The sequence below is a fragment of the Chelonia mydas genome, chromosome 3, assembly GCF_015237465.2.
Source record: "Chelonia mydas isolate rCheMyd1 chromosome 3, rCheMyd1.pri.v2, whole genome shotgun sequence".
Classification (NCBI taxonomy): domain Eukaryota; kingdom Metazoa; phylum Chordata; order Testudines; family Cheloniidae; genus Chelonia; species Chelonia mydas.
The window spans coordinates 202,861,295-202,874,590 of record NC_057851.1 but is presented as its reverse complement, the minus strand read 5'-3'; the positions used below and the strand labels follow the sequence as shown (position 1 = coordinate 202,874,590).

The following is a 13,296-nucleotide window of genomic DNA, read 5'->3' as shown; positions in this document are numbered from 1 at the left end:
TCGGGCCTGTCTACATTTACAAGGCTGCAGCGGTGTTGCCGAGCGCTCCAGGGAGATGCTGCCTACGCCAGTGGGAGCGCAGGTCCCGCACCTCCCCAAGAGGTGGGAGCTGGATCGACAGGAGAATCGATGTTCGCACTGGGGGTTAGTTCAGGTTAACTGCGCCGCTTGGGGGTGTGGATCGTTCACACCCCTGAGCAACGTGGTTATACTGATCTAATTTCCTAGCCTAGACCGGGCCTTATTATCCCTCATTTCTAAGGTCCCGCCGGGGATCGTGGCCCCATTGTGCTAGGTGCTGTATGTTCAAATACAAACACAGTCCCTGCCTCCGAGAACTCACACGCTAGGTTTAGACAGTGTGTAGAGGGGAATGAGCTCACGCCTGGGGGAGGAGGAAGGGAAGGACGAGGAGCAGCAGACGGGTGTCTGCATTAGCAGTCACAGGGGTTTCATTCACAGGTGGCCGCCAGTTCAGCCAGTGCCCGACAGGAGCAATGGCTAATGGAAAACCTGCCAGGCACGCACGGTGCTGGTGCGGCTCCCTGATGAGTGCTGGGGTGGTTTGGGGCTGAGACCGGATGTGCCTTTGTTGCCGTGCATTGCAGGAGGAACACGAGAGGCTGCTCAGAACAAGGGAGGAGAGGACGGAGGAGCTGGAACGGGATGTGGGGAGCATGCAGAGGATGCTACAGGAAAAGGTGACCCAGCTCCAGGAGCAGGTTAGTGATAGAGGGGCCTTAGCCATTGAGTGCCTGGCTGTGAAGGGCCGAGGGAGGGGCTGAGTTGTCAGGAGCTGCCATTTGTGCCTGTCGGAGGCACCTCTGGTTTTGTTTTTGTGTCAGCCCAGATCAAACCCCAACCTGCAAGTGTGCCAGGCTGGGTGTTCACTGGATGAATCTCTGCTCTGTTCTGCAGCACTGTTCCCCTCCGTCCCGCTGCGGAGGGGTCTCTGCTAGGCTGGCTGGGTGCAGGGTTCAGAGACAGCTATATCCCATATATTGCAGCCCCCCCCGGGTCCTCAGGAGCCATCACGGCCAGAGGAGGGGGCCTGGCCTGTGTGCCACCAGACCACAAAACTGGCCTCTGCAGGATGGGGTTGCAAGGTCAATTTGGGGTTAGCTGAGAGTGGGCCATGGGTCTGTGTTCTTAGATTCACAGAAATGATGGGCTGAAGGGAACCTCAAGAGCTCAGCTAGTCCAGCCCCCTGCACTGAGGCAGGACCAAGTAAACCCAGACCCTCCCTGACGGGTTTGTCTAGCCTCCCTTGGAAGCCTGTTCCAGAGCTTAACTCCCCTGAGAGTTAGAAAGTTTTTCCTAATCATAGAATACCAGGGTTGGAAGGGACCTCAGGAGGTCATCTAGTCCAACCCCCTGCTCAAAGCAGGTCCAATCCCCAATTTTTGCCCCAGATCCCAAATGGCCCCCTCAAGGATTGAACTTCACAACCCTGGGTTTAGCAGGCCAATGCTCAAACCACTGAGCTATCCCTCCCCCCAGATCTCTAACCTAAATCTCCCTTGCTCTCCTCTGCACTCTCTCCAATTTATCCACCTCCTTCCTAAAGTGTAGCGCCCAGAACTGGACACAGTGCTCCAGCTGAGGCCTCACCAGCGCCGAATACAGCAGGACGGTTACCTCCCGTGACTTACACGCAGCACTCTTGCGAATACACCCCCATCACATTGTTGACTCATATTCAAACGGGGATACACTATAAAACCTCCAGATTCTCCTCAGCAGCATGACCCCCTAGCTAGCTGTCCTCCACCGTTTGGAGCTGTGCATCTGATTTGTCCTTCCTAAGTGCCGTACTTTGCACTTCTCTTTAGTGCATTTCATCGTGTTGATATCTGACCCATTCTCAAATTTATCAAGATCATTGTGAATTCCAGTCCTGTCCTCCAAAGTGCTGGCAACCTCTCCCAGCTTGGTGTGATCTGCACGTTTTATACGTGTACTCTCTGTGATACCAATTAAGTCATCATTTAGCCTCTAGACTAAGGCTTCTCATTCTTCCTGTTTATTCCCAGACTCCTTGCATGTGTGTATAGACATCTAAAACGTTGAGCAGATTCCCCCACTGATTTTTCCCCCTCTTGTTGCTCCTATGACCCCAGTGTAATGTTCCATTTGCCCCCAACATTTAGTCCTCTGTTACAGGCACCTTTTGTTACACTTGCCTGGGGCTTTTGGCGCGTAGTTTAAAGCTCTCCTCGCTCGGCTGGTGAGTCCATGTGCGAAGATGCTCTTCCGACGCAGACTCCGTTGGCTTCAGTGCCCTGCCCAGCCAACACAGAGGGGCTGTGCATTCTGCTCCCGCCCTTAGGGTGGAGTGGCAGCCGCAGAGGGGAGGTGCTGTGGGGGGTAGTCCCACATCCTGGCTCTGGATTGGAGGGGTGGAGTTCATCTCCCTGCACTCCTCCTTATCTCACCCCAGTGCCTGGGCTTAGTGCTGGGGAGAGAGCCCCACGGCAGTGTCTGGAATGTCAGTCGAGTTGGGATGACGAGCTTCTCTGTACAGGACCCTGTCTGTGCTCAGCAGAGGCTGGATGAGAAATCAGGTTCTAGTTAGAGCAGCTGGGCAGCAATGGGCATCAGAGGGCCGCTCTCCTGGCATCAAAGCCTGCCCCATTGTCCAGGTGAAGAGCCGGGGAGTACCTGTTAATTGTGGCTCCATCTGATTCTGTAACAATTATTTTTACCAAACAAGATGAGGCCTAGAGCCTGACCCCTAGGGGAGTTCGTGCAGGGCTGCATGCTCCATGACTGGATCGCTAACACAGAATGGCCATTGACCTAAAGCTGCTTCCTCCTGCTTTCCAGCGTGACAGAAACGTTAAGTGTGACCTGCTGCTGAAAGACCTGTACGTGGAGAACGCGCAGCTGGTGAAAGCTCTGCAGGCCACTGAGCAGAGGCAGAAAAATGCTGAGAAAAAGAACTTGGCCCTGGAGGAAAAACTCTCAGCCCTAACCCAACTGATTAGAAGAATGGCGCAGGCATCTCTCAGCGTGTGAATGGGCCCCGGTGCCGGGTTTGGCTGCAGCTGGAAAGACAATCAGCAGCGGACACCTGTCGCTGCACTCCATTATCTCAGCCTGGGAGCAGCTGTGCTGCAGGGGGTCCCGACCTGGCCCAGTGGAAAGTGCAAAGCTCTTTCGGCTGGGGCCTGCACAACTGGGTCACGGTGAACTCCCGTCTGCCGCTGGGATAGGCAGGGTTAGTGGTGGGTGGGGACACCGTATGCGCCTTCCCCCACTGCGCCCAGTAGGGGAAAGGGCTTGCTGAGATCTCTCAGGGAGCTGGGGAGAAGGGATAATGGCCATAAGAGAAACGTGCCCTGTTTTTTCAATGGGAAAGCAATGAATGCTTGAACGCCGTTCAGGCCATTCCAGACAATAAAAGGAAGTTCTCTGCAGCACGGGTCTGTCTCGGGGCCAGATGGTATTTACGGTAATTGCAACGTGCCCTCTGAGTTTGTCTGCACACTGGCAGTTTGTGTTGTACACGCACAGTTTTATACACAGAGAAAATACTGTTCACCCCTAAGTCCTGGCTGTCGTTCAGTGGCCCATGCTGCTGGAAGTGGAAGGACCTGCTCTATTTGTAGGGTCTTCTGCTTTCGGGTCACTTGGAATGGGAAATGGTTTTAATATTAAAATTACATTTTTACCATTGGTTTCTCGGTTGATTTTATTTCCCCTGGGATTTGGCTCTGCCCGGCCTTACAGCTTCCCTTGGATTCCAGGACACACAGACCCTCGCTTACGTCAAGTCAAGAGTGCAGGCCCTGGCCCAGCTGCAACAGCAAGCAGGAGAGCTGGCACAATGGAGCGATCTCTCCTTGTTCTCTGCCTTGGCTGTCAGAGGAGTCACTTTGCTCCCTGCTCCTGTCCTGTGAAATATGGCTTGGCTCATCTCTGCTCCTTCCCCTCTTCAGCGCTGCAGCACCAGGGCCCTGTGGGCAGGGAGCGAGGGGACGCGCAGAATTAACTAATTAGAGCACTGGGGCTTTAGTTTACAAATATGGAGTCACTCATGGTTACCCAGCATGCAGAACTGAGAGGACACGAGGACTCCATACTTGTAAACTTAAATGGTTCTTTACTGAGAGAACTATTTATAGAAACGCTGCAACGGCCAACAGCACTCCAGCCCTGTGCACACAGATGGACTTCCAGTGCTGCCTCCAATCTTCTCCCTCCTGTAACCTGTGCTCCTCCCTCCAAGTTCCATGCAGGCTGCTCCATCTTTCCTTTCAGAATTTTTTGTGTGTGGTGTCTTTTGTACAAGCATTTGCTGACTTGCTGGGTTCAGGGGTTGCTAGTACATCACCTGGTCTAGGGATATGGCCTTTACCACAGCCCATTGTGGCCTGTTAGGCATTGGTCCTTCATGTGTGCTGGTTGTGAAAGCAGTCTCCCACTTCTTGTTTATGGTCTCGCTCTGGGTGGGGGACTTGCTTTCACCCCGTTGCTGCCTTCATTCTGAGGATGCAGGGGGGCATTCTGTTCGCCTTCTGTGTTGCTCCTGTACCTCGTTTCTTCTGACTCCCAGACGTCAGGCCAGCTGATGCTGTGGCTCATTCTAAGTCTTCCTGGTCCTGGCCTTGGACTTGTCTGCTGCTACTTCGCAGTTGTCCTTGGCTGAGTCTCCACCGCTGTCCTGAGTCTGTAGCTACCTTGTAAGACATCTGTCCAACTGCAGCTTGGGCTGCTGCCTCTGGCTATTGCTTTGTGTTGCTGTTCAATGGCTGGACTCTGACCTGGTCACCTGCGCATAGTGACCTCAGGTCCTTGTCTCCTTTGTTGTAGGGGCTGCCTGCCTAGCATGGTGTTCTCTTAATCTCTTCTATGCCCTGTCTGTCCTCTGCGGGGTTGGGAGAGTCTTGGTTCTTTGGCCCATCAGTCCCTGTGCTGGGTGACTAGCTAGCCCCTGGGACAGCGTAGTGCAATGGTCCTCCAGTGACAGGTGCAGTTTGTCCATTGTGCATTTCCTGTCCATTGTGCATTTGCAATGTGTCTGGGACTACATTGCAGCTGACTTCACAATCCAACCGGCATCGGATTGGTCATTGCAGCTCTGGTGTTAGCTCGAACCTGGCAGGTGAGTGGCTGGTAGCCGCCTTGTGCGATGCATGTGCATGGAGAGTCTGGATCTGCTCAAGTGCCCCTGCCAGTATCCTCCTCTTCGCTGAGCGTCTCTACGGCCTCAGTCACAGCACATGCTGCTGCTGCTTCTTGTGCTCCTAAGTGGGAGGCTGGGCAGCTGGTCTGCACGAGTGGCTGTCAGGGGTTGGATCCTTTCCTGCCCTGGCCGTTCAGAGGTGTGGGTCTAAGGGTAGCGCTGTTTCTCCCCACTCTCTCCTGTTAGCTGGAGCCGTGTGGCCCACAAGGAACCCATCTCTAACCAGGGCCTCTCTTCTGTCTGCGAAGTTACCTGTGGACTCCACAGTTCTCTGCTTGTAACCCAAGTACCTCATCCCTCTTCTGCTGCTTGGTTTTGTTTAAAAAACCTCTTTCGCAGCACTTTCCTGCCAGGCGGGTTCGTAGGGGGTTTACCAGCTGTTTCAGGCATTATTTCTGGCGACAGCCTCACTCACTCATCTTCCTCCTTCCTGGGGCAGGGTCAAAAGCTTTACCTTCATTTCCTCCTGTTTCTCTGCTAGGCCAGTTACACAGACCTAGAGCGCCCCTCCGTGTCAGGCTGTGGAGGCTGGTTGAGGGAGGACGCAAGTGCTCCCAGCAGGCCACCGAGGAGCCTATCAGCACTGTCGGTGGTGGGGGAGCAGCTCAGCACCCCCCCTCCTAGCAGAGCCCTATCCTGGCCTGGCACTGACTGGGGATAGAGCCAGGCCCCAGGGTCTGCCCAGCAGCAGCGAGTGGCTCTGAGCTGCGCTGTGTGGGGGGCATGTAGAGCCAGTCCTCGCGGTGCCCCAGGAGCAGGAGCCATGCGTCATCCTGTAGGGCAGTGAGTGGAGTCTCCATACCCCACCCCCAGGCTCAGCGTCCCTCCCTGCCCAGCATGATGGGAGGAGGAAGAGCAGGCACCAGTGTCTTGTCAGCAATACCCCAGCAGAGCCCCTCAGTGTAGGGGCCATAGGAGCCACCAACTACATCAGCTGGGGCCTGGAGCCAGGCCTCTGATGGTTCCCAAAGAACAGCAACGCATCCCTCTCGGCTGGGCGATGGAGGAGCCTGGCATCGAAGGAAAACCAGGGGGAGTCCAGCCTTTGGGGCTCTGTGGTAGCAGGGGCTGAGTGTCCCTCGTTACGTGGGAAGGGAACTGCCTGGCATTGATGTTAAAGTGAGGGGGAACCAGGCCCCTTGGTCTCCCCTGCAGGCCTGGGTAGCTGCCTGGTAGTGCTAGTCTGTGGGGCCCAGCAGATGGGGCTGGGTGTGTGGCAGGGGACTTGCTGAGCAGCTGATGTCCCAGCACAGGGCACTGCAGGGGAGGCAGTACTAGAATGGTGTTAGTGCAGGGAAAGGGAAGGGGGTTAGGAAATGAGCCACCTCTGAGGCTGAAGGCAGGGACCCCCAGGGAAGGAGCCATGAAGACAGGTGGGGGCAGAGGGGCCACCTAAGGGGGCTGGTGTTAGGGCCTTTGGGGATCTTGGCTGGGGGGCAAGACCAGCCAGGGCTAGGAGGGTAGCAAGGGCCAGGCCAAGGAGCAGCCTGGGGTGACTCTTGTCTCCTTCAGGCTGCTCTCCCTGGCAGCAAGAGGCCCCATGAACTGAGTTGTTGCAGAAAGATTAGAGAAAAATCCTCTCTGGGGTTCCAGGTAGCTGGCTCTGTGCATCCAAGGGCCCTGAGTGCATCACTCGCTGTCCGTCTCACTCATCCCTGCTTGAGTCGAAGTGCGAGTGTAAAAACACAGAGTTGCCCAAGGGGACTCACGCAGGTGATGCCCCAGAAACTACTTCATACTCTTTGAAACTACTCAGTTGCCAATTGGCATCACTTTAAAAATGCTCCCCAAAGCCTCTGTGTATTTTCCAACAATTAATTGTTCCCCCCAGGGCTTTGCAGACTATAGCAACACACGGACACATTACACTAGAAAAGCTGTATTTGCCACTGCTAAAATCATCACTACAGTTGGTTTGATTTCCTTAGTACAGAGAGTTTGTCAAGGAAGGAGGGTTGATGGAGGCTGGCCCACAACTCCCGCACTGTGTTCATGACAGAACGTGCTCCAGAACTCCTTGTCTGATTAACTGTTCGCATTTCCAGCGTGGTAAAAAATGCTGAAAAACAAACACACCTTTCTGAGTTCAAGGCGGACCTATTATGTGAAGACAGCCAGGTCTGCGTTTGTAGCGGATACTTGTCTTGACCAGAAGCACCAGGCTGCACGTTAGGGACAGCTGGAGAGGGCAGCAGAGCTAGATTTGCGCAGCTGCTGAGTCCTGTGTGGAAGCAGTAAGCGCTCCGTGTGAAAAGTGACTATCTGCTCCACTTACTACTGGGTGGAGAGTGGCCGCAGTCAGGGAAGCAAGCATTCCGCCCATAGTAACGGTTTCAAACCAAACACCAGAATTACACCCCCCTCCCTTCACTATTGGGTATACACCGCGGTGGGCAAGCTTTTTGGCCTGAGGGCCACAGGGGGGTTGCAAAACTGTATGGAGGGCCGGGTAGGGAAGGCTGTGCCTCCCCAAACAGCCTGGCCCCTGCTGCTGCCCCTTGTCCCCTGACCGCCTCCTGGGACCTCACCCCCTATCCAACTCCCCATGCCCTGACTGCCCCGACCCCTATTCACACCCACACCCCCAACAGGCCCCTCAGGACCCCAGCCTCCCCATCCCCTGACCACCCCCCCCGACCCCCCCCCCAGAACCCCCCATCCCCTGCCCGCCCCCCAGAACCCCCTGCCCCTTATCTAAGCCGCTGCTCCCCACCCCCTTACCATGCTGCTCAGAGCTGCAGGAGCTCGCAGCCACACCGCCGTGCTCCTCGGCAGGAGCAGCAGGCCAGAGCACTAGCGGAGCAGCGAAGTGAGCCTGCGAGGGAGGGGGGACAGCAGAGGAGGGGCCGGGGGCTAGTTTCCCTGGCTGGGAGCTTGGCCATAGTTTGCCCACCTCTGGCAAACACACGGGCAGAGCCTCAGCTGCTGTCAACTATTATAGCTCCGCTGACTTCCATGAAGCTATGGTATTTTACTGCGGCTGTGCCACCCTGAGTACATCACAACGGGCTCTGGGATCCTTCAGAATCAAGAGCGCTCACTGGACTGTCAGTTAGCCCCCCTCATGCCTTTGCCCAGAACAGTATTATGTGAAGGATTCCAAAGAAAGCGCTCCCCATTGGGGCAGGAGAGTATGATTGTCTCAATTTGTTCCTACACAGGTAAGGGTTCAGTCATTCGGTTTGAGTAACAGTCCTGCTCTCTTGGCATAGGTACCTGGCTATTTTTCTTCAACAGAATTGTTGTACCGTCGTCAATCTCAAATTCTCCATGATCCTTTAAACACCGAACCTAAAGCAATGAGAAAAGTGTCTCTTTCAGCATCAGCAGATCAGGAGCTGCACAGGGACAGGAGTACCAATGTCACAGAATGCAATGTGTGTGAACCAATCACTATGTACTCTTGTTGCATGTCACCTGGGCTGTGTATAAGCCAGACACACTCACGCCAGCCCAACAGCATCTAACATAAAACAGGGAACTGATATGCAAAACGAAGCAACCTCAACCTTCGTTTGTGTAAGCTCCCTGTTTGGCCCACCTTGCTTAACACCAGCACCCCCATCACATTATGTATCTCACAGTAGAATGAATTAAGGGGTGATCAGGAGTCTCTATGGAGGTGAGGGAATAAAAGCAGGAGCACGGTGAGAAGGAGTCCTAGAACCAGAGGGCGTATTGAGCACATTCGGACCAGAGTTTAAGGGAAAAGGAAGAGCAGAGCCTGCTGGCATTCAGCCACTACCTGCACATCTTCAAACTCTTTGCTGCACAGGCTACCAAGCTGTCAGGTGTTGCTATGCAGTTTTATGTCTTCAAAAAGAGTTGAATGTGGCTCACAAGTCTTGTGTTGCCAGCCTGGGTATGCGCTTTTAATATATAGTTCCACACACAAAGCTCCTTCAGAAGCCCCAGCCTTGCACTTACTTCGATGTATAAGCTTTTGGGAGGTTTCATGTCCTGTGTAAGGTCCAGCCCTTCCTCTCCTCCTAAAGACCTCATGTAGGTAGCAAGAGACTTTTTATACTGACTGAACCACTCCGTCTGTAGACATAAGAACACTAAACTAAACCAACAATCCGACAGGGACACAGGAGCTCAATAACGAGCACACACGCTTTAAAAAACACAGCTTGTAGCCACTTTAAAATATTTTTCACTGCCTCTTTATATCTTCCAGTAGAACTTCCATTCTACCCTGAGTATTATACAAGTCAAGTTTATAACAAAGCTGGGCTTACTTCTTCAGCAGACATGTGAAATCGGAGGTCATTTGGCAAGACACTGCCATACTCCCACCTGAGGGCTCGGATCCGAAGCAACCGGTCATACCTGGAAGAATTAATCAGGGATTAAAACCACTGTGTTCTCAATCAGAAACAGAGGTATTAATCCAAAAAGGAATCTGAACTCAATCCCCTATTTATACCAGATCTGATACCCATGAATAAAGCATAAAACCCAGTTATTCTAGTCTTCCCTCCATAGGCCTGCCAAAATCATATATTTAAATAAAAACAAGGCTCCTACAGAATAAGGGAAAACAATGATACAGAGACCTTCCTGTATTTATTTTACTACATTTGTCAGGTGCTTGGATACTATTGGGAAAAGAATCAAGGCCAGAATTTTCAAGCGTGGCCTCTGATTTGTGTGCTTAGTTTTTAAAACATACATTGCAGCTTGATTCTCAGAGGTGCTGGGCACCCACAACTCCCACTGAAGTCCCTGGGACCAGCAAATGCTCAGCACCCTTCGAAAATTAGGACCACAGCATTTCAAGCTGGACACACAAAATCAGAGGCAGCTCTTGAAAAAGCAGCTCTTTGTCTACATAAGAGACCATACTCCGGTCACAGACAATTGTTGTGAAAGCAAGATACACCTTCCATTAGGAACTTACAGGTATGCAACAACACATCGTCGATTTCGCAGCAGAGAACAATGACGAAATTTGATTGTTCGGATTAAGTCACTTCGTCCTGATTTAGCCTCATTTCTGGTAATAATACAAAGGGAAACAGTATTACATTACACTGAGACCAAGAAACTATCAAGCATATATTCTTCCTACTATTTTTCCCAAAACTACACATTCACAAAGCTCAGATGCAGTTTAGTTTAGAATTTCTCTGGCCCTTCGCTCCCACCTCACCACAATCTCATTTTTATTCCACTAGGAGCTACATACTAATGTTCAGTTAAGTAAATAATCTCTTGACCACATTAGCTAGTTTGCTAGCTGTTTTGTGTGTTCACAGAACTAATTTTTCTGGCACTGGGTGATTTTGTTCTTGGAAAATACAAAACAAAAAAAGAACAAAGGCATCAAAATAATTGATCCATGCTGCTTATCTCATGCACATGCCTCGCTCCATTTTAAAACATATTTTATTAAATACAACTGAAACAGTGACTTTTTTTTCAATTTTGTAAAAAAGTGACATTTAACAATGCATCCCCTTTCCTATATTTGGAGATGCAGCCTTAGGTCAGTAAGTGCATTATGTACAGCTGAGTGAATCATCTATGGTCAAGCAGTTTCACATCACAGATACGCTGAAAATGAAATTTGATTAATAGCAGAGCGATTTTTTATTCGGTCCAGTCCAAACTTTTGGACGTTTTGGTGAACATGTTTAATTCAGCTGCTTGATAAATAATTGGATGCAAAGCTGATCTTAAAGATGCAGCATGCTGGTCCCTTCAGTTAAAGCCTGAGTTTCTAATCCACAATTCCAGGCCTTCCAATGAAGGCCTTGAACAACAGGAAAGCGGTCACATCCCTTGTACGTCAGACTTTTTTTTTTAAAGCCCCCTCCCCCAAAAATTCAGAGCTTCTTTAATTATCATAAAAGAGACAAAAAATGCACAAACTCTAACGGCCTCTTTAACACACGTGAAGACAAAGAGGAACATTCCTGTGTTTGGTTTCAGAGCAGCGGCCGGGTTAGTCCGTATCCGCAAAGAGAACAGGACTTGTGACCCCTCAGAGACTAACCCATTTCTTTGGGCATAAGCTTTCCTGAGCTGCAGCCCACTTCATCGGACGCGTTCATTTCTAAATAAGAGGCTTGCTTTCCCTTTCTTCCGGCGTGCAGCCCGCTCCTCAGTCTTTGCTCCAAGACACCCACACTTACACATCAGCCTGGTTCTGCTCGTATAAAGCTTTCATCTCCTCAAGAACCTGCCGGAGTCCGTCCTCCTGCAAGAGAGGGATTCAGGGCTTTCGGCGGGCAGCGGGAGCCAGCGCGTCCCGGCTGCCACACCCCGCCCGGGGGCGCCCTCGGCGCAGGCAGAGCCGCCCAGGCCGGGAGCGGAGGCGAACTCCCGAGCCGGGGAGGGGGCAGCGGTGGGGCCGGGTCCGCGCGCCCCGCTCCGCCCCGGGCCCAGGGCGGCGGGACGGAGCCCGCCGGGGGGTGCCGCCCGGGCGCCTCGCGGGAGGGGAGCGGTCTCTGGAGGCCGGCTTGAGGCCCGCCCGGGGGCCGCGGGAGGCTCGCCGGGGCGCCCGCGCGGGGGCGAGCCCGGGCCCGCCAGCAGGGGGAGGGGCTCACGTGGAAGGCGGGAAGGTGCCCGTCAGCGGCGCGGTGCAGCCCCCGCACCAGCTCCGCGCCCCGCTCGCCGAACATGGGGGAGCCGGACCGAGCTGGGAACCGCGCCCTTTGGCCGCCGGAGCGCGCCGCCGGCCCGCGCGGCCAATGGGAGCGGCGGGAGAGGGTGGCCACGCCCCCTCCCTTACAGGCGCCGGCGAGGGACAAACTTCCCCAACCAGCCCTTTGAAACGTCCCGCCCCCTGAGTCCGGGCCCCGCCCTTCTGGGTGCCGAGGGGCGGGGCGTCCCGTCGCCCCGCCCACGCCCTGAGCTGAACGGGGCCCTGACGTGCGGTGGCGAGGCCCCCCCGCACCTGTCCTAGGTGTGACCAGCCCTGAGGCACCTGCCAGGCAGCTGCAGCCCCCCCTCCGGGCCGGGCGGCGACCCCCTCCTTCCTGCCGGGCTGGTGGCGGGGCTGGCTGGAAGACGAGCTCTGTGCAGCCCCCGAAGCGGCCGGCATGTCCCTGCAGCTCCTCGCAGGAGGGACGGCCGGGGGGGCTCCGCGTGCTGCCGTCACCACGAGCTCCGGCTCCGCAGCTCCCATTGGCCGGGAACCGCAGCCAATGGGACCTGCGGGGGCGGTGCCTGCAGATAGGGGCAGCGTGCGGAGGCCCCTGGCCCCTCCACCTAGGAGCTCCAGGGACATGCCGGCCGCTTCGAGGGAGCCCCCCCAAGGTAAGCGCTGCCCTGCACCCCAACCCCCTGCCCTGAGCGCCCCCCAGGCCCAAACTGCTGCTGCTCCTTGGGGTGCGGTGGCCAGAGACTGCCCCAGCAGCGGCCAGTGCGGCTGGCCCAGGGGCTGCCCGAGCAGCCAGCCGCACCGGCTGCTGCAGAAGTCACAGAGGAATCCGTGACCTCCGTGACAGACGTGGACCCTTAATCGTGCTGAAATGTATGTAGCAACATTATAGGTAAAGTGATGAACATAAGCTAAAATTATGACCGAAATGTGTTTCCCAGACAAGTCTGTGGAGGGAGTAAACCTGTTTCTCAAAGACAAAGGACAAGCTGACACGTCTAGCCAGGTGCAATCAAACCTGATTAGCAATCACTGGTCAAGTGGCCATTCTTTGGCAGTGAAGGACGGAGAGGAACAGATCAATTTGCATTTTAACAAACAACAACAACACGGAACCTCTGTCCCTGTTCCCCATGAGACTCCATGGCTCCATCCTTGCAGCTGGAAGGAACTTGACCAAGGGGGAACACTCAGGAAAATGCATTTCAAAGGGTGACTGGACTTTAAAAGTGAGGGACAAAACACCCTGGGTACAATCTCTTTCTTTATCTCTCACTATGTCTTTTACCAAGACAAATGAACCAGACTTTGGACTTTGGGAGGAGGTTTGACCTGAGAATTTAGTCAGCCATGTTGCTAGGAACATGTGATAAGGTTTTTATCTTGAACCAGGTTATTAAGTCTTAGCTACTAGGAAGGATTTTATCTTTATTTATCTTGTAACTATTTCTGACTTTAATATCTTGTACTTGTACTCACTTAAAATCTCTCTCTCTG

General features: G+C 53.7%; 2 protein-coding genes across 5 annotated transcripts in view; one reads left to right on the top strand and one right to left on the bottom strand.

The window, feature by feature from the left end:
- Positions 1–3,680, top strand: part of NINL (ninein like) — a 74,413-nt gene extending 70,733 nt beyond the window's left edge. For all 4 annotated transcript variants that reach the window (XM_037896378.2, XM_037896377.2, XM_043544216.1 and 1 more), the window contains 2 exons: positions 609–722; positions 2,828–3,680. In XM_037896378.2, coding sequence (XP_037752306.1) covers positions 609–722; positions 2,828–3,019 — 306 coding nt within the window. In that variant the 3' untranslated portion in view covers positions 3,020–3,680. The remainder of the gene's footprint in view (positions 1–608; positions 723–2,827) is intronic.
- Positions 3,681–7,052: 3,372 nt separating this feature from the next.
- On the bottom strand, positions 7,053–11,933 carry GINS1 (GINS complex subunit 1). Its single transcript, XM_037896375.2, has 7 exons — positions 11,744–11,933; positions 11,330–11,394; positions 10,093–10,188; positions 9,431–9,521; positions 9,117–9,233; positions 8,406–8,480; positions 7,053–7,248 (listed from the first exon to the last, which is right to left on the bottom strand). Exons 1-7 carry the CDS (start codon positions 11,816–11,818, stop codon positions 7,180–7,182), a joined length of 588 nt encoding a protein of 195 aa, XP_037752303.1. The 5' UTR covers positions 11,819–11,933; the 3' UTR covers positions 7,053–7,179.
- Positions 11,934–13,296: the final 1,363 nt, after the last annotated feature.